Source organism: Scyliorhinus canicula, chromosome 3, assembly GCF_902713615.1.
Source record: "Scyliorhinus canicula chromosome 3, sScyCan1.1, whole genome shotgun sequence".
NCBI lineage: Eukaryota > Metazoa > Chordata > Chondrichthyes > Carcharhiniformes > Scyliorhinidae > Scyliorhinus > Scyliorhinus canicula.
Window position 1 is genome coordinate 203,166,350 of NC_052148.1, and position 20,530 is coordinate 203,186,879.

General features: G+C 45.3%; 1 protein-coding gene across 2 annotated transcripts in view; it reads left to right on the plus strand.

Annotated features, from left to right (window-relative positions):
- Nucleotides 1–20,530, plus strand: part of tmem131l (transmembrane 131 like) — a 209,914-nt gene that overhangs the window by 141,847 nt on the left and 47,537 nt on the right. For both annotated transcript variants that reach the window (XM_038792026.1, XM_038792027.1), the window contains 5 exons: nucleotides 11,178–11,287; nucleotides 12,121–12,193; nucleotides 13,733–13,881; nucleotides 14,192–14,334; nucleotides 19,306–19,492. In XM_038792026.1, coding sequence (XP_038647954.1) covers nucleotides 11,178–11,287; nucleotides 12,121–12,193; nucleotides 13,733–13,881; nucleotides 14,192–14,334; nucleotides 19,306–19,492 — 662 coding nt within the window. The remainder of the gene's footprint in view (nucleotides 1–11,177; nucleotides 11,288–12,120; nucleotides 12,194–13,732; nucleotides 13,882–14,191; nucleotides 14,335–19,305; nucleotides 19,493–20,530) is intronic.

Below are 20,530 nucleotides of genomic sequence, written 5' to 3' on the forward strand. Positions count from 1 at the left end.
CTGGGCCGCCTCATCAGAATGTTAAGCGCTTTGCCATTAACACCTTTGGCTTGGAGATCTGCACCTGGCCAGAAAACTGGTTTGCTGCTTGCAAAATGCTAATTAGTTGAGAGCAGGCTGTCTGTTCTCACTAAACAGGCTTTCCCTGCTGTCCTCCATTTTAGTTTGGCTCAGTGTCCATTTTGCGTGGCCAGCATGGCTACATTCCCTCCTTGTGATCCTCACAATCATACTATTGTGAAGGATCACCTATGTACTTTGCCTTCCTTGTGTTCTGACCTCTTGCCAGTTCCTGTTCTACTCTGTTCTAAACTATGGGAAGAAGAGAAAAAAAATTTTAACTAACATTTCTACTTGGCCCTATGTCAAAGGGACATGCATTACTACAACTGGGAACCTCTACCTATCACTATTAACCTTAACCTTAACTTAACATTTCATCACTCTAAAATCTTAACCATTCACACCACAACATCACACTTCCCAACTCGGCAGTCGAGTATGGAACAATATAATACATGGCTGAATTTTTATTTACAGAGTGTTGTAATCAGTGAGGGGTTGAGGGGTTTGGTGGAATCCGAAGATGGGGGATTGAACTCTATAGATGGGTGAGGTGCTGGAACGAGAGGCTCTCCTCTTCCATTTCCTCAACCTGAGGGTCTGCACTAGTATGATGAGGATCGCGATCACCAACAGTGATTCGATTATATAGGACATGGAGTACCACGTCATGAATTTAGTACACCAGGTCTGAACCTCGCTGATCAGAGCTGAGCACTGGGGGTTTGCTGTAATTGAAACATTTACGGTGGGGGTTGTGGGGGAAACGTGTCTTGTTTCCACACATATACATATGACATTAAACAGTAATAAGTGGGCTTCCATCATCTTTTGTTGTTCTTCTTTCTCTTCCTTCTTCCTCCGGTATTGACAATCCTGGCTTCGACCTCTGTCTCGTCCTTTGAAACCTTTGGGATCAAGCACAGTATCTGTCAATACACAGTTTAAGACCTTTACTTGTTAGTGCATCTGTCTTTCAAAACCCAATTGACCCTTTAAAATGACTGGCTAAGTCACACCCTGTGACTCCCCTCATTTTTTTTTTCAAAAAGCGAATTTAAAGACCAGCATACACCTAACAATCCTTTCTTCTGCGAGCCGTCTCGCAGGCTTTGCTGATTTATCATCCGAATGTTCCCGGATGTAAATAGCATGTGGGATGGTGGCCGAAGGGCTACCTAACGTAAAATGAAAACAAACTTTGAAACAAACATCCGAATGAGTTGCGTATGGGCCGCGACGGGTACGAGTTGGATGGGATCCCCGGGTAGGGCGTGCTGTGCCATACCCGAGCTTGGCTGACCAAGGGTTGGTTCTCAGACAGGGCGGGTCCTCAGTGCCGTTTGTCCACTGCCTGAGTAACCTGGAAAGAAACGGGTACGAATGTGTTGACCATGACTTGCAGCCTCTATTTCGCCGAATAGAGGGGCACCTAAAAAACCAAGGGAGCCAAGATGCTCCAACTGAGGACATCACTGAAGTTCTCAGAGATATCTGCAGATAAACTATTTGGCGTGTGGCCTTACAACTTTGGAAAAGATCTCCAATCAAACCGAAGTTCTCAAAAGTTTCTGCGGACAAACTAACGTGTATGTGAGGTGGTCACAATCTTTTCAGCTGAAAAGAAGATGTCCATCCTCCAACTGAACAATGTACAATCCTGAGACAAACAAACATAAAACGAAGACAAACATACGTGCAGGTTCCATCAGAAAGGACATCGTTTCCCTCAAACGATTCCTATTTTACATCATCTGGACACCTCACTTTGATTCTGCCTCTGTGAACAGGGTCACAAAGGGGTTGCCGTGTCGGGAGTCAGACACCGTGTCGTCCTGCTCTCCCGGATCCCACACCCTTGTGTGGATCAGGCATGCAACTTTGGAATTGTGTGACCGGGGGTCACTCTCGTCATTGCGGACAAGTCTGTAGGAATTGTCCCTGTGCCATTGTGTAGTGTCGAGTGTGTTGTCGGGGTAGTCGGGGTCGGGTGGTGGTTCTGGATATTTGAGGTAAGTGACTTCCATGGGGTCACTGGAGTCGGGGTCGTAGTTGGTGCAGTGTGGGCTGTATGGCTGTGTGCTGTCGCTGTCTTCAGAGTCAGTGTCAGTCCTGCTGTCTCTGCTGTGGCAGCTTGTGGGCGTGTCGGGGCGTGGTCTGTAGTGGTCTGTGGGCGGAGTCTTGGGCGAGTCCGTGGATGAGCTGGTCTGTGAGGGGGATGGTGGAAAAGTGTTTCTGGTGGGCGGGGTGAAGTGTTCTGCTGCATCCAGCAGGACATGGTGAGCATGGTTGGCCTGTGTTCCATATGCCTTTAACTGGTTTATATGGAACCACGCGGTCTTCCCATTAGGATATTTGATCCTGTAAACGGAGGGGCTAATTTTGTCCGAAATTGAGTAGGGACCGGAATATTTTGGAGCCAAAAAACTGCTGGGGTTATAAACAGATAACATTACCTGTTGCCCAACCTGGAATTCTGTGGTGTGTACGGTCTTATTGAAACAGGCAGTACGTTGCTGTCGGCGTTTCCCTAGCTGGACTGCGGCTGCGAGCTGTGCAGACCTCACAGTCTCAACTAGATCTTTAACTGCCTTTTCATGTGTGAGGGCCGTCACTTCGGGGCTTGTCATGTCCAGTCCTAAAAGGAATTCTGTACCTTTCATAGGGCGTCCGGTCATGAGTGTGTGTGGGGTGTATCCTGTAGATGTGGAGACAGTGTTCCTTATGAACATGAGTGCAAAGGGGAGCACTGAATCCCATGTGGAATTATTCTCTTGAACCATTTTCCTGAGGGTCGTTTTTAGGGTCCGATTCATGCGCTCCACAATCCCGCTGGACTGTGGATGATACGCAATATGGAAGTTCTGTTTGATTCCGAATATTGTCAGGACGTTCCTCATGACCCGTCCTGTAAAGTGAGATCCCTGGTCCGAATCGATACTTCGGGGTAAACCCCATCTCGTGAAGATGTGGTGGGTCAGGATCTTTGCAGCTGTCTTAGCTGTGTTTGTTCGTGAGGGAAATGCCTCTACCCATTTGGTAAAGGTATCTATCACCACCAGAACGTATTTATAGCCATTCCTACAAGGGGGCAATGGACCTATAAAATCGATCTGGAGGTTTGTCCAAGGGCCGTTAACTGGGCGAGTATGCCGAAGTTGTGCTTTCTTAGAATACCGCTCCGGGTTATTCTGAGCACAAATCAGGCAATTCTCAATGTAGTGCGTTACATCAGTCCTGAGATTAGGCCACCAACAGAGTTGCCTGAGGTGCCTCGTTGTTGCATCAATTCCCTGATGCCCGTGTCCGTCATGGAACAAGGCAATCATCTGATTCCTGTCCTGCTTCGGGACCACATAAAGTTGGTCCTTAATGATCACACCCTCATGTGTGGTCAGTGTGTGTTTAAAGTGCTCGTACGCAGGCACAAAGTTTCCCTTGAAAACCTCCCTGAGGTCTCCGTCCTGTTTCTGTGCTGCTACGAGATCTTTAACCTCTGTTTGTGAGACTTGTACTGCGCTCACAGGGGCGCTAGCTGGTGCGCTAGCTGGGGGGGTCCATAAGTGTCCTCTCCTGGAACCTGCCTTAGCCAATGCGTCGGCTTTTACATTCCCAGGGGGTGATGACCTATGGTGGCTTCTTACTTTTATTATGCCGAAGGTCCTGTCCTTCGCTTTTGCTAAAATATGCTGGAGTAGAGGGGCTGATGGAAGGGGTTTCCCGTCTGCGGAGACAAAACCTCGTGTCCTCCACAGGGGCAGAAAATCGGTCAAACTGTTACAGACATATAAGCTGTTTGAATATATGTCTGCTGGGCTGGGGAAAGAATCGGGGTGGTCCACTATGTACGCTATGGCTGCTAGCTCTGCTGCCTGCGCGCCTAAGTGACCTGGTAACGTAAGAGCTATCTCTTCGAGAGCGCGCCCCTGCGCGTCCTCTACATAGATGCCGCATCCTGTGATACGCTCACCATTTAAAACTGTGGCGGAACCGTCTACATAAATCCTCAAGGGTCCACACGTGTCTGTGGGCTGGGGGCTTTGTTTCGGGTTCCCTATCTTCCTGGGGGGTGTTTTTGCTAAAAAGGGTCCTGTGTTATGCAGGGGAGCTACAATTTCACAGTCATGGGGCTGTCCGGGGTATTGGAGGTTGTCTGCTAAATATGTGTGGGTGCGTGTCCGTTTCACTGTAATGTCCCGTCCTTGTAAAAGTAGGGTCCACCTAGCTGCCCTAATCTGGCTAACTGAACCGTCCTTCAGTCGACCGTCTAGTAGTAGCTGTGTGGGTGTGTGTTCGGTTAGAATGGTGATGGGGTTTAGTCCGGTTATGTATGAAAAATACTGTACTGCCCAGAAGACAGCAAGGAGGTGCCTCTCACAGGCTGAAAATCCTTGTTCTACTGGGTCTAGCAGTCGGGAGGCATAAGCCACTGGTCTTAGCTGCTCGTGCCGTTCCTGAAGCAACACGGCCGAGAGGGTTAGATCTGTGCTAGCTACCTCGATTGCGTACGGGGAAAGTTGGTCGGGGACTAGCAGCGCGGGTGCTGCACTAAGGGCTCGTTTTAACTCTTCCACAGCGCCTGTATGCTGCGGAAGCCATTCCCAGGGGGCTCCTTTCTTAAGGAGGTCTGAAAGTGGGGCGGCTTTTGTCGCGAATCCGTCTATGTGGTTCCGACAATAGCCAACCAGTCCTAAAAACGACCGGAGGGCTGAAACATTCTGGGGAAGGGGCAGTTTGACAATCGAATCAATTCTTTTGAATTCGATCTCGCGTTTGCCGTGCGTGATGACTGATCCCAAATACATCACTTTACTTTCCAATATTTGGGCCTTTTTCGGGTTAACTTTACAGCCAATTTCAGTTAAGAGTTCCAGGAGTTCGGCCAGAAGCGAAATGTGCTCTGCCTTTGTGTCTGTCTGCAGTAGTAGGTCGTCTACATACTGTACCAGACATTCGGGTCGGGAAAATTTTTCTAATCCACTTGCCAGCTGTCGGTGGAAAATGGAGGGGGAATTGTGGAATCCCTGTGGGAGGCATGTCCACGTATACTGCTGAGTTTTGAAAGTGAATGCGAATTTGTATTGGCACGCTTTTGCCAATGGTATGGACCAGAATCCGTTACTGATCTCCAATACCGTGAAGTACTTGGCGTTGAGACCCTGCTTGAGCATGGTCTCGGGACTAGTAGCTACCGTTGGGGCTACTGCGGGGGTAACTTTATTGAGTTCCCGATAATCGATGGTCAGACGCCATGATCCATCGGGCTTCCTCACTGGCCAAATAGGGGCATTGTTGGTGGAGGCTACCGTTCTCAGTACACCTTGGTCCAACAAGCTACCTATAACTTTTTCTATTTCCACCTCTGCTTCAAGGGGAAATCTGTATTGCTTTTGCGGTCGGGGGTCCTGTCCGGTAACATGAACTTGTCCAGTCATTCTGCCACAGTCATGACGGTGACTTGCAAATGCTGTCCTGTGTTTGTTTAGTAGGGCCTTAATTTGTCGGTCGGTGTGGAGTGTAGTCAGGTCGAATGAGTACTCTCCCACTGCGCTAATCCGATTAGCGTAGTCTCCTACTGTGAGGGTGGCTGGTGCTCTGTCTGATCTTGCCATTCGCCAGCCACACTGGTTCACTGGGTCGAACGACAAGCTGTGAGCGTTCATAAAATCGATCCCCAGGATGTGTTCTGCTGTCCGGGGAAGATTTACTAGAACTACGGGGTGCCTTGTGCTAATGTTCCCTAGCTGGATCGCTACGGGTGCTGTGATATGTCCCTGCTGCGAGTGTCCGGTGAACCCGCTAAGTGTAATGGTGGAGGTGGTCGGCCACGTGTCTGCGTGTGCCGTGGTTGTGGAGTTAATGGTGGTGCGGGATCCTCCTGTGTCCCACAGTAACTCTATGGGCTTCCCTTTGACTTTCGCCGTGACTACGGGCCTCCCTGATGAGTCCCATAGTGTGTCACAGACCCAAGTGGGGGAGCCCGAACACCGTCAGTTCGTCTCGTCCACATTGGTGGGTCCTGACTGTACTGCTACATTGTGGATGGGTTTTGCTTTGTTGCGGTTCAGAGTGCCTGTCTGCTGGCCTCTCTGAGATCGCTGGGGTGCATTACACTCTTTTGCCCAATGCCCTAACTGTCCACAGTTATAGCATTCCTGTCCTTTCTGTTGAGGGCTGCTCTTGCCTTCATTTACCCATGCGGGCTTCTGGTGCTCTCTGACTGCTTGGATATCTGCAGCAGCCTGAGCCTCTTCTGGGGATCTAACCTTTCCTTTTGCCTGAAGCGATTGCTCCCAAGCGCGGGACAATCTTTTCAGGACCCATTTTTCGTTATGGGCCTCTTCTGAGGGGTCGTAGCTATTGCAAGCGCTCTGTCCTGCTTCTGTTGCGTGTGAGATAATTGTGCGCGTCCACTTAACCATGTTTTCGCGGGTTAAATGCGCTCTATCTAGCTGTCCGAAAACTGCGCTGAAATGAATCCACAGCCTTCCTGCGAATGCTGTGGGGTGTTCGGATCTCTTCTGCCTGCACTTATTCAATCCTTCTACGGGGTCACCTCTATTGTACCCGATGGCATCTAAAATGGCGGTGTGCATCTCCTCTAGGCTGCCTCCTGCCACGTTCTGTGGGTCGGGGAGGGCTGCTACTACACTCTGGTCTAAACTCAGCACGGTGAGCTTAACCTGCTCTCTCTCATCCAGGCCGTACATGGTAGCCTGCTGTTTTACTTTAGCGAAAAACTGGTGGGGGTCTGCGGTGGGGAGGAACGGAGTGATCTTTTCACAAGCGTCCCTTAGCTGGGTTACTGTTAAAGGGGTGGTGTAAGTTATGTCTGGGGCGCCTTCTGATTCGGCTTTTCTCTGCGTGGTTACGGGATTCATGGGTGCGGTTATGGTCTGAGCTGTGGGGGGTTGGGGTGCCTGTCGTTTCTGCTGAGCTGCTGGCGCACATGTTCCCTGAACATAACGCTGCGCTGTCTCGCTTAATTCCTGCCAATCTGGGGCATTTTCCCCATCTAACTGAGCTCCAAAGGTGCTTTGGAAGCCATTCTGCACCGAAAGCAGAGATTGCAATTCCGCAATCTGTTTCCTGCATTTCGCGTGGTCAACTGTGCTTTGTCTTTGTTCGGTCGTTGCAGCATGGAGTGCTCTCAAAGCTGCTTTGAGATCAGAACATTGCCTCTGCAATGCCTCCACCTGCTTTTCCGATTCCTGTCTTATCAGAACGGCACGTTGCACGTCCTGATAGGCTTTCTCATACTGGGTCTGGGAACTGCTCAGATGAGCTAGACAAGACTGGTGAACCCTCTTGGCATCATCCACCTCTCTATCCTTCTCTGCCAACTTCCCTTTTAATTCCAGGTTTTCTTTCTCGATGTCCCTGACATCGACCTTACTCATCCTATTCCTCTCCTCTAAATCTGTCCGGAGCGTCCTGATGACCTCCTCTGCGCCTCGCAACTGTGCCAAGCAGGACACAATCGCCATCGGCTTGCGTGCTTTACCTAGATTCCTTTTGTGTATTTGAGAGAGGTTCTCCCACCAAGTATGACCTATACTCCCGGGACCTGTCTCCTCATTTGCACAAAACTCTTTCCAAAGGGGCCATCCCTTTCCTTGCAGATATTTGCGGAGTTCCAGCTCCCACGTGGGACACTGGCCTACTCTGCTACTGCTGCTGGTCGCTGCGACCACAAACTTTGCTGGATCCATCAGACGTTCCATTGCCTGCATGGCCATTTCCTCTGACTCTCTTTGTATAATTTGGAACAGGGGGTTGCTGGGGTGGTGTTTCGAAAAAAGGGTACGGCTTACGCTATTTTCCGTTAACAAAACTACCGAAAGTTTGTCGCAACAAAAAGCTTTCAGTTTTACCTTACAGCCCTGTTAGTACGCATGCACTAAAACACACTTCCGAATTACGCTTATTATTTTGAACACCTTGAATACTTGTGATCTCTTTCTTTCTCTGCAATTTGGAGTTCCAATTCAAATTTCAGGGTCCTGGACGGTGTGGGGTTTCCACTTACAACCGTGTCCCACCAGAGTCGCCACTAAATGTTGCACGTTTTACTATGGGCGTAAAACGCGTTTATTGGAGTGTATTAACACGCCTCCGAGTTCGACGTGTGCTTAACACTACTAGGCTCTGTTCTATGTAATTATTTAGCTCTGGAGTCGCCAGTTGCCGTATAGGCAACGTCACAAGTATTCCAAGGTCAAGTTCAAAGTAATAAAGACGATACACCGATTAGTAAAGTTCAAACGATCAATATTTATTATACAGTTATAATAAATACTCATGCACACACTAAGAGACTAAGCTATAACTAAACTTAAGTGAACAGAATACTTATCTAACAGGAACAGGCAAGGTCAGAGAACGAGGCCTTCGTCCTGGTTTTGTCTGCAGCCTTCAGCAAGCGTTCTGGTACTTGGGAGTCTAGTGGGCTTGGATCGCGTAGCGAGCGTTGAACTTACGGTTTCGGCGGCTGGTGCTCAACGGCTGGAGTCAGGATGCAAGATGTCAGTCAGAGCCGGAGCACGAGTTTAACAGACCGGGCTCTGTGGGGAATTTGCTTTTATACCCCTCTCTAATGTCCTTGCCCCCTTCTAGGCGGGCTCTACCTTTCGGTACCGATTGGAACGTTTCCAAACGGCTACCTTCGAAATCCTCCAATGCGGGGCTTCCCTCGATGTTGGGGGGTGATTTCGATATTCGTTACTCTGGTGCCATCCTGTCTACTCCACCAATTAAGTGCTACATTGAGATGGAAATGTTGCCATTGTGTGTGCCTGGATCTGGGCCGCCTCATCAGAATGTTAAGCGCTTTGCCATTAACACCTTTGGCTTGGAGATCTGCACCTGGCCAGAAAACTGGTTTGCTGCTTGCAAAATGCTAATTAGTTGAGAGCAGGCTGTCTGTTCTCACTAAACAGGCTTTCCCTGCTGTCCTCCATTTTAGTTTGGCTCAGTGTCCATTTTGCGTGGCCAGCATGGCTACATAATACAAATATAAATCCCTTAAAACTATTTTTATTTTCCTAACACAGTGAAGAAATGGTGATGTAGTTTTAAATCAGGATGGTGTGTGGCTTGGAGGGGAACTTGCGTGTGGTGGCATTCCCATGCATCTGCTGCCTTTGTCCTTTTAAGTGGTGGAGGTTCTGGGTTTGGAAGATGCTGTTAAAGGAACCTTGATAAGTTTCTGCAATGCATCTTGTAGGTGATGCACGCTATTCCCACTGAGTCAGTGTAGAAGTGAATGTTTAAGTCAGTCGATGAGGTTCAGATCACGCAGGCTGCTTTATCCTGATTGGTATCAAGCTTCTTGTGTGTTGTTGGGGTTGCACGCACCCAAGCAAGTGGAGAGAACTCCATTCCACCCTTGACTTTTGCCTTGTAGATGGTGGTCAGGCTTGGGGGAGTCAGGAGGTGTGTTACCCACCTCAGAATTCCCACCACCTGACCTGTTCTTGTAGTCACATTATTTATATAGCTGGCCCAGTTCAGTTTCTACTTAATGATAATCCCCAGGAAGTTAATAGTGGGGCATTCAGTGATGGCAGTGCCACTGAATGTCAAGGAAAGAAGGTTAGAATTTATTTTGTTGAGAATGGTCTTTGTCTGGCACTTTTGTGGCTTGAATGTTGCTTGCTACTTATCAGTCCAAACCTGAATGTTGTCCAGGTCTTGGTACATATTGGCACAGAATGCTTCAGTGTGAATGGTACTGAACATTGTGCAATCATCAGCGAACATCTCCACTTCTGACCTAGATGGAAGAAAGGCAATTGATGGAGCAACTGAAGGTGGTTGGGACTAAGATGTGACCCTCATGAGCTTCTGCAGCAATGTTCTAGGACTGAGATGACTGAGCACCAACATCCCGCAACCATCTTACATAACACTCTGTATGGCTTCAACCAGAGGAGAGTTATCTCCCTAATTTCACAGTGAATTAATTTTGCCACAGCTCCTTGATGCCATGCTCGATCAGACGCTGCCTTGATGTCAAGTCCCCACCGGGTTCAGCTCTTTTTGTCCATGTTTGTACCAAGGTTGTAATAAGACCTAGAGCCAAATGGACATTGCAGAGCCAAAAGTGAGCACCAATGAGCGGCATATTGCAGTGTAAGTTCCACTTGAGAGTACTGTCAACGGCACCTTCCAACACTTTGATTTTCAAGAGGTTGCTGATGGGGTGGGAATTGGCTGGATTTATCTGTTTTTTTCTGGACAAACGTGCCCCAGCAGTGCTGAGTAGAAGCCAGTGTGGTAGCTGTACTGCGACAGCTTTAGCATGGCTAGTTCTGGAGCACAAGTTTTAGTACTATTGCCTGATGTAGTCAGTGCAAAGATAATGTCTTGAAGGGGGGCAGAGCAGAATAGTTGCAAGAAATATCTGAGGAAACCAGCAGCCAACTCTGCACCCTGAACACCATCTGTTAGAGCAGTTCTTGCAATGTAAAACCTCTGCTCGCAGATGCTGTCAGACTAAACAGTCAGGTTCCATCTTATTTTCATGCTGCACTAACCTCCCCCATGATCTCCTCTGAATTACCACAGTTCTGATAGCATGGAGCCCCTGCTGTGCTATCTAAATTGCATTGCCCTTGAAAATTTATCGCGAATTGTCATTTAACATGATTAATAGGCAGGCCACCACTGCTGGCTCCATTTCTGTCACCAATCCGAAGCAGCCTTCAGGAAGGTAGGAGGAGGAAGTGGGATCACATTGCAGAATTGACACAGTTTCTTTTTCCACTTTTTTCCTGGCTCTTTCGCACTTCCAACCCTGCCTCAACTCCCCGCTTGTCTTCCCGCTCATATTTTTCTTTTAAATTTCAGTGATATTTGCCAGAAAGAAACTTCACTCTTAAAATTACTGACCTGAGTGCCCATTGACGTTGCTTTAATCCATGCATTTGTATGGGTTGGTGTGTCTGCCTGTCTGTATGTATGTGCATGTATGTATGTATGTTGTTACCTATTTGCTTATTGTTTATAAACAAATCCATAGGACATTGAGTGGTGAGTTTCCAATAAACCATTGAATAATTTTAGGAACTTTCAACTTTTTAAATTGCCAGTGTAATGTTATGTTGTTGCAGGTGAAGCACTTTATTTTGAAGAACCCATCAGATCTACCAGTTACAGTGCAGCTAATGCCAGTTGCTCACTATCCGAATCCAGAAGCTGTTTTAGGTCTGCTGAAGAATTGGTAAATAACATTTTTCATTATAACTGTGTTTCAACTAGAGAAACAGCTGATCTAAATTGAGCTAGATCATGTCATGCCTCATTCTACGTTGTTCTCTGCTACTCATTCACATAAATGTATTTAACTGGCTGAATAATATAAAATATAAAAAAAACACCTTTGCCACTCAAGTTTTGCAACTGCCAACAAAGTTGTTGTTTCTTCGTTTCAAAGGCCTCATCCCCTGCTGGAAGTTTAGTTCCATGAGGCTGGTTTCCCTCTAGCCTCTCTCACAAAGGCTATTCTTCGCAACTGTACCTCAAGACTGGGCGGTTATTATGTACTACATCATAGCCAAGTTGATACCTGCTTGAGTACATTCCTATAGGGGTCACTGGATGACCAGAAGCAGAAACCCTGGTTCTTAATTTGTTTCATCCCAACCCGATTAAGATCATTTATGGGACTTAGCTGGTAACTAAAGATGAGATTTTCTATTTTCTGTGGTACAGCTACATGCTGTGTTTACCAGCTGAGTTCTTCGAGAGTTAATATTTATCTTCAAATAAAACTTGACACTGCCGTAATTTATTATTTTGAACCAGTTTAAATAATGTGGCAAAACCAGTGCCTGTGGTAGAGACAAAGTATGGTTAGTCACAGTGGTTTTTCAGGTATTCTGAGTAATAACTGTTATAGTTTACGAATTACCAAGAATGTGGCGAAAGTAATAATAGGGGAAACAAAATTTTTACACGTAATTTCTCCTTTACATCAGTCTGAAATTGCAAGTAATTTTCACCAACAATTTTATTTGGGTATGGCAAGTAATTCAGTTATTTATTTTTTGTAAGGTATAAGCTAAGGAGACAAGATATTAGCGTCACAGCAAATGAATTTCGACTGGTAAAGCTCTCTGACAATAAGGCAAGTTAAATTCCATATGCTTTTCTAATACTACCCGTGTTAAATGCAGCACAGTTAATTAAGCGTGTGAAGCTCTGTTTTTATTTTTCATCCATTTAATATAACATTTAAGCTACCTCTTCACAAAAAGAAGTTGTGTAAGAATGTTCCATGATCTAAAATAAAGCAGCCCTAAAACTAGTTCCTTTGGGGTGAGAGTGACCAAATGGCCTGGAATTTGCGATGAATGTAACAGTGAGGCTGTTGGCACTCACCATTACAATGGAGAAAATCTGGCAGCATCCTCTGGAGTACGTACATGTGCAATTAAAGGTGGAAATTGCTGTTAAGAGATACAGTGCTCCTCCATCGGCTGTGCTGCTGCATTTCTTGCCAGTGGACTCAGAACTGACATGATTGCGGTGCCATGAACTTGTGGTATTTGCCCACTGGTACTGCACTAAACCAGTATCAAGTTAGGCTAGTGCAATTGGTAGAAAGCTAGGTTTCCACTTCTCTTGCATTGAAAAAATAATTTTACAAGCGTGGAATCTAATTCCCATCGAAAATTAGTGTTAAACATTAAAAAAAAATTTTTTACTTGGAGTTCTGACGATAGGTCATCAAATGAAAAGTTAAAAACCTTTCTCTTTCCACAGAAGTTGCCTCCCCTGAGTATTTCCAGCATTTTCAGTTTTTATTTCCACTGCTTTTCACTTTTAATGTTATTCTCTTTTACCTCCTTAATGCCATTTTTATTTCCCAATATTCATTTCCTTTTCTGTACACCATTTTAATCTAATTTATATTTCCTCCCTTGTACTGGAGAAAAGCAAATTACTGCGGATGCTGGAATCTGAAACAAAAGAGAAAATGCTGGAAAATCTCAGCAGGTCTGGCAGCATCTGTAGGGAGAGAAAAGAGCTAACGTTTTGAGTCCGATGACTCTTTGTCAAAGAGTCATCGGACTCGACACGTTAGCTTCTCTCTTGTACTTCTGCTTTGGGCTCTTTATGGTTCAGTGAGCAATCTTGAGTTTGATTGGTTGAAGGGCCTTGTTATTCTTTGTCCAGTTCATAGACACTACAGATCTCCTGTAGAGCGACTCATGTCTGAAAAGATGCCAAATTGAAGGAAATCTCCTTTGACTAGTGCGCAGAAAGTTTGTGTGCAGCTGTAAAGGTGAATGGCAAGTGCCATTTCTTCCATCCTGAGAGCAAATTCTAGGCCAATGATTTGTCTTCCAAATTTCTTTCCCTTCTTGGGGAACTACACCTGTTTTTTGTGTCCTTTCTTCCTCCTTGCTTAGTGGTTAATCAAAGACCTGGCATGCATGAGAATTACCAATATGAAGTCATGAACAGTTAAGATAACACAGCACATTTTCCTCAAATTAATTAATTTAATTGCTGTAGCATTTTCAGAGGTGTATGATATAGATGGCTGATAAATCCGATCACTGGTCTGACTATATTGACTGGCATACTAATGTACTTAAGTGAGGCAGAATCTTCCTCATGGTATGGAAAAAATAATTCTGTAATGTTTGTAATGAAATAGCATACAGACAGTTATAAACAGATGGAATTGGACAACAGACCGAGTGCTGGAATTCTTCTGTTGACTTTACAACCTCGAGAAGTGAGGAAGATTGGTGTTGAGTTCACACCAGTAAGCCACAGTCTAGTGACATCGCTCATACTGATGAGGTAAAATTCATCTTTTTAAGAAAAAGCCTTGAGTAACTAATTTGAATGAATTGCTGCCGATGCTTTAGGTATCTATGGTTAACATTACATCATATCATAATGTTATGATGTAGCTGCTAGATTAACTGAGTGTAAATACAGATTTCCTTTTTGCCTTATCTTTCCTTGAGTTAACACTTAGCTGAATTAAACAATATTTTTTTAGAATTTTACTGTAAAAGATCCTCCTTCCAGTTAAGCACAAGTCTGATTTTAATTTGAAAGATTCAAAATTGCCACATATATGACGTTTTACTATTTATTTTTCAAGAAACAATCTTACTATACTTGATGTGCTGACGGTGGAAGGCTTTGGGGCTAATGAAGTCCTGAAAGTGGGAGGAAAGCTGCCTGGAGCAGCGGGCTCGCTTCGATTTAAGATGCCGGAATCCACACTAATGGAATGTAGAGGCAGTAGGTATCTGAAATGAATGTTAAAACTAGTTTTGATTCAGCAGAGCCAAACTGATGTCATTTACTGTTCGGTTGCTCAGTACCTGATGTCACAAAAATTTCCTTTTTGAATCTGTTAGCCTGTTTTAGTTTCCTGTATTACAAACCTAATTCAACTTGAAACTTGTGCAGTTTAAGACAAAGTTCTCTGAAATCATCTCTGAATGCTTTTCTTTCATAAGCCAAGCAATATTTGTTCCCAATTAAGAGCTCTTGTTTCAAATTGCAGTCCTGCAATTTTCAAACTTGGATTTCTCCATGTCTCAACGTTTCAAACTGGGGTCTTTGGGCTTTCTGAAGTGGTGGCTCTTTTTATCTTCTGACATATGATACTATCTTTTGGGAAGTTAAAACTGAGAGGAGGTCTGTTGGTATTTACGTGGTGTGTGTCGGTTATTGCTGAATATTGACTATCTGGGAAAACTTGAAATCGGCTGGTTTCGTTGATTTCTAACTGAGTAAGTTCTGCAAAAGATGGATGAAAGGTTGTAAGGAGTTAATTAGTTTCCTTTATGAATGAGCCACCCCTTATCTAATGTGATCTGACATTGGTGACAAGTTGTTGGGAAAAGAAAATGCTATTCAGACCAGTATAGTAAGAAAGGGGATAAAAACCAAGCTCACACAAGATTTGATGCTTTGCAAGATTGGAGAATGCATTCTCTTTGAAGTTCAGTGAGGTCTTTACACAATTTTCTAGTGATTACTTTTAATGCATTGACAATAAGATGGGGGTGAAAACTTGCAATTATATAATCATGTTCATGACTTCAAACTGTCCCTAAACACTTTATGGTCACTTAGTATTTTGAAGGAATCGTCACTTGTAATAGATGCAGGAAACAATTTTTGCACATTGCAAGATAATCTGTTTTTAGGGACATTGGCTGACGAATAAATATTATCCAAAACAATTCCCCATCTCATAGAATCATAGAATTTACAGTGCAGAAGGAGGCATTTGGCCCATCGAGTCTGTGCCAGCCCTGGGAAAGAGCACCCCACCTAAGCCCATACCTACACCTTATCCCAATAACCCCACCCAACCTTTTTGGACACTACGGGGCAATTTAGAATGGCGAAACCACCTAATCTGCACATCTTTGTACTGTGGGAAGAAACCGAAACACCCGGAGGAAACCCACGCTGACATGGGGAGGATGTGCAGACTCCACACAGGACTCTGGAGCTGTGAGGCAGCAGTGCTAACCACTGTTGCTGCCCCCTCTTTCCCATACAGTGCAGGACTCTGGAGCTGTGAGGCAGCAGTGCTAACCACTGTTGCTGCCCCCTCTTTCCCATACAGTGCCTCAGAAGTGTTAACTACTCATTTTCTTGACAGCAGAATATTTCCTCAGTACTACACTGAAGTGCTAGCCTGGGTTATGTGTGCAAGTCTCTGGCGTGGAGCTTGAATCCACAATCTTCCAACTCTGAGGACAAGAATATTGAGTCATGCTGACAACTTCAAACAGGCTTCTGTGCTGGAGGACACTGGAATACTCAAAGATAATGATCTGAAATTTAGTGTGTTGAATGCACTGACTTATCTGACATTAGTTTACAGCATCAAAACAGGGTATGTGGCACAATTGATCAGTGACAGTGTTTATACTCCCCATGTGCCTTAACCATCATACTTGTCCAACTCCATCAACATATCCTCATATCCTTTCCTGCCTTGTACGTTTATCTAGCTTTGCCATAACTACTCCTTGTGGTAGCAGGTTGCACATTTTAGAACAGTACAGCACAGAACAGGCCCTTCGGCCCTCGATGTTGTGCCGAGCAATGATCAACCCACTCAAACTCACGTATCCACCCTATACCCGTAACCCAACAACTCCCCCTTAACCTTACTTTTTAGGACACTACGGGCAATTTAGCATGGCCAATCCACCTAACCCGCACATCCGGAAACCGGAGCACCCGGAGAAAACCCACGCACACACGGGGAGGACGTGCAGACTCCGCACAGACAGTGACCCAGCCGGGAACCGAACCTGGGACCCTGGAGCTGTGAAGCATTGATGCTAACCACTATGCTACCGTGCTGCCCCTATTTTGAACCATTTTCTGAGTAAATAAGTTACTCCTGAATTCCCACTTTGATTTATTGATCTATCAGCATTTCTTTGCAGACAGAGATTTTAGGAAGGTTTGTTCTCAACAATTACAGGTCACTGGTGGCTAGTCAGGCCTAACTGTGATGGATAGATTCTCCTTTAGCGGGTGCAAGTGATGGTGCAGTCGCTGCTGGGGGCAATTTCATCTTTTCTTCTCCTCCTCTTCCATGCTGATTTTTTTGCTTGATCTCAAAGGTGTCTGTGCCACTCCTAATGTAGCATTTCCAGGCATCACAATCTAGGGCCTGCACTCCCCACCGATGATAATTGATGTGACACACAGAGAGCGACTTCTTCAGAGAGTTCTTGAAATGTTTGCGTAGGGCCCCTCTGTTCTGTTTGCCAGTGATCAGCTCCTTGTACCGACAACCGTGGGCAGTGGCTGTCGCCCATCCGGGCAACATGACATTTTGGGCTTCTTGCAAGAGATCTCCAGGAAATCATCCTTCAGTCATCTCCCTTCTAAAGAAAGGTGGCACAATCTATTCAGTCTTTAGAGTCATAGAGGTCGACAGCACAGAAAAGGCCCATCACATCTGCGCTGGTCAAAAACAACCACCTACCTATTCTGATCCCATTTTCCAGTACTAGGCCCATAGCTTTGTATGCCTTGGCATCGCAAGTGCACATATCTAAATACTTGTTAAATGTTATGAGGGTCTCTGCCTCTACCACCCTTTCAGGCAGTGAGTTCCAGACTCCCACCATCCTCTGGGTGAAAAGGTTTCCCCTCCCATCCCTTCTAAACCTCCTGTCCCTCACCGTAAATCTATGCCCGTTGGTCATTGATCCCTCCACAAGGGGAAAAGTGTATTTCTGTCTACATTATCTATACCCCTCATAGTTGTATACATCTCATTCATGTTCCCCCCCCCCCTCAGTCTCCTCTGTTCCAAGGAAAGCAACCCCAATATATCCAATCTCTCTTCAGAATTAAAACTCTCCAGCCCAGGCAACATCCTGGTGTATCTTCTCTGCACCCTTTCCAGTGTTATCACATCCCTTCTATAATGTTGATTCCAGAACTGCACACAATACCCTAGCTGTGGCCTAACCAACGTTTTATACACTTCCAGCATACCCTTCCTGCTCATTAACTCTTTACCTCAGCAATACAATATGCCTTCTTTTTTTGTTAAATTTAGAGTACCCGATTATTTTTTTCCAATTAAGGGGAAATTTAGTGTGGCCAATCCACCTAACCTGCACACCTTTGGGTTCTGGGGGTGAAACCCATGCAGACACGGGGAAATTTGCAAACTCCATGCAGACAGTGACCCGTGGCCGGGATCGAACCCAGGCCCTCGGCGCCTTAGCCAGCAGTCCTAACCACTGCGCCACCATGCCGCCCACCATATGCCTTCTTAACCACTTTATCCACCTGCCCTGCTACCTTAAGGGACCGGTGTACATGCACACCAAGATCCCTCTCTGATCCTTGGTGCTTCCCAGGGTCCTGCCATTCATCATGTAATCCCTTGTCTTATTTGCCTGCCCAAATGCATCACCTCACATTAATCTGGATTGAATTCCGTTTGCCCCGATCAGCCCATCTGACCAGCTATCACACCACCGATTTTTATATCCTCCGCGAACTTACTGATCAACCCTCCTACATTCAAGTTGAAATCATTTATATAAACCTCAAACAGCAAGAGCCCCAACACTGATACCTATGGGACCCCACTGGACGCAGGCTTCCAGTCAGAAAAACAGCCCTCAACCATGACCCTTCCTGCCACTCGCCAATTCTGGATCAAATTTGCTCAATTTCCTTGGATCCCATGGGCTCTCCCCTTCGCTATCCATCTCCCATGTGGAACCTTCTCAAAAACCTTGCTGAGGTCCAAGTATGTCAAATGCATTGCCCTCATCTACACACCTGGCCGCCTCTTCAATAAATTCAATAAAGTTATATATTTATTTGATGTATATTTGAAATTGATGAATTTAGAGGGCTACAGAGAAAGGGCTGGGAAATGGGACGAGCTGGGTAACTCTTTCGGGAGCCGGTGCAGACACATTGGACTGAATAGCTTCCTTCTGGGATGGAAAATTCTATGATTCTAAGCTGGTCAGACATGATCTTCCCTTGACAAAACCATGCTGACTGTTCTTGATTAATCCCTGTCTCTCCGAATGCTTATTCATTCTGGTGTCTCAGAATTGCTTCCAATAGTTTCCCCACCGCTCAGATTAGACAGACTGGCCTGTAGTTTCCTGGTTTATCCCTTCCTCCCTTCTTGAGCAATGGTTCCACATTGGCAATCTTCTAGTCCTCCGGCACCCCTCCTGTAGCTGATAGTTAAAACCTCTGAGCAGGTATAACACTGAAGTATAGTCTGAAGGGCCTTTATCTGTGCTGTATCATTCTATGATTCTACTTCTCTAGAATGAGACCTGAGCCGACAACCTTCTGTTTCAGGTCGGAGTGCTACCATTGAGCCAGAGTTAACACTCTTGAGGACTTGGATGCTCATTTCGTTGACCCACGCTAATGAAGAAGTATGATGGGCATCTAACAGGAGATGCGTGATATACTGGGCGCCCTTGTAGCGGGCTTTTCCAGAACAAGAGCAACTCCGCTCTAAAATATCAAGTACAAAGGCCTTTTTATTCAACACTGACCATTAGCACACCCACTATCATTTAGTCTCTCTGAACAACTCTTAAATGTCATGGAAGTTCAAATGACTTCCATCTTGGTTTTGGTAGACCAATATTGACTTGGGTTTCTTGAATGTCATTTGGTGACATTTGACAGATACCTGACAATACTATAATTACTAAACTTTCTTCATTTCAGAGTCAAAAGGAAGTGAACTCAACTTGACCATCAGAAAGAATTTCAGGATTGAAAATGTTGGACCACTGAAAGTCACAGTGATTTCGATGAGCATTAATGGGTACAAATGTCAAGGATTTGGATTTCAGATTCTCAAATGTGACTCGTTTGTACTGGAAGCTAATTCTTCACATGAGATCAGCATTGTGTAAGTACAGCAGGTGGATGATGAACCAATGAGATTTGCATTTGCTTCAGGTGATAGTAGCAGTAACCAACAAAATGTGAATTTGCGAGTGTTTGCCATTGTATTTAAATAATATGCCAAGTAACTCACTCGTCACTGTTTTAACTCACTGAAGTACCCAGTAATTGATCAGAAATACAATTGCCTGTTGGTGCCAAGGCATTTCAAATGTCAGAAGACTGGGTTGAATTGTCAATTAATTGCCACTGGCGTTTCTAATTCTGGGACTCCCATTTTGAATCCATCTCAGGCTGGGGGTATAAAAGACTCCCATCTCAGTCTTCTGATTTTCAGTGGTGCTGTAGGCTCATGAGAAAGTACATGTAGTCATGTGGCATCCATCATAGCTGCCTCCAATTCATCTCGCAGTTTATGAAGTACACTTGGGTTTAATTGTTATTACAATGTACAAACAGAAAGATGTTATGATTTGTTCCTCTCTTTATAAGCTGTGGTGTATTTCCCTCTATTTTTGTGTGATAAAATTATCTATTAAGCTCTCAACAAACTCTAGATAGGATGACCTAAAAGAGTTTTTTTATTGCACACGTTCGAACTCTGAAAGAAGGTTCTCAATACATTCACAACACAGCTTCTACATAGGCAGTGAAGCAGAAGATAGAGAAAAGAAGATTTTACAGTACAGAAACCACAGTGGAACTAAATATTGGTTCAAGTGAGTTCAGAATCAAAGTCCTGTGAGGTATTTCTTCATGTAATAATATAATAATCTTTATTGTCACAAGTAGGCTTACATTAGCACTGCGATGAAGTTACTGTGAAAAGCCCCTAGTCACCATACTTGGGCTTCTGTTTGGGTACATGGAGGGAGAATTCAGAATTTCCAATACGCCTAACAGCACGTTTTTCGGGATTTGTGGGAGGAAACCGGAGCACCCGGAGGAATCCTAGCAGACACTGGGAGAAAGTGCAAACTCCACACAGACAGTGACCCAAGCTGGGAAATGAACCTGGAATCCTGGAGCTGTGAAGACACAG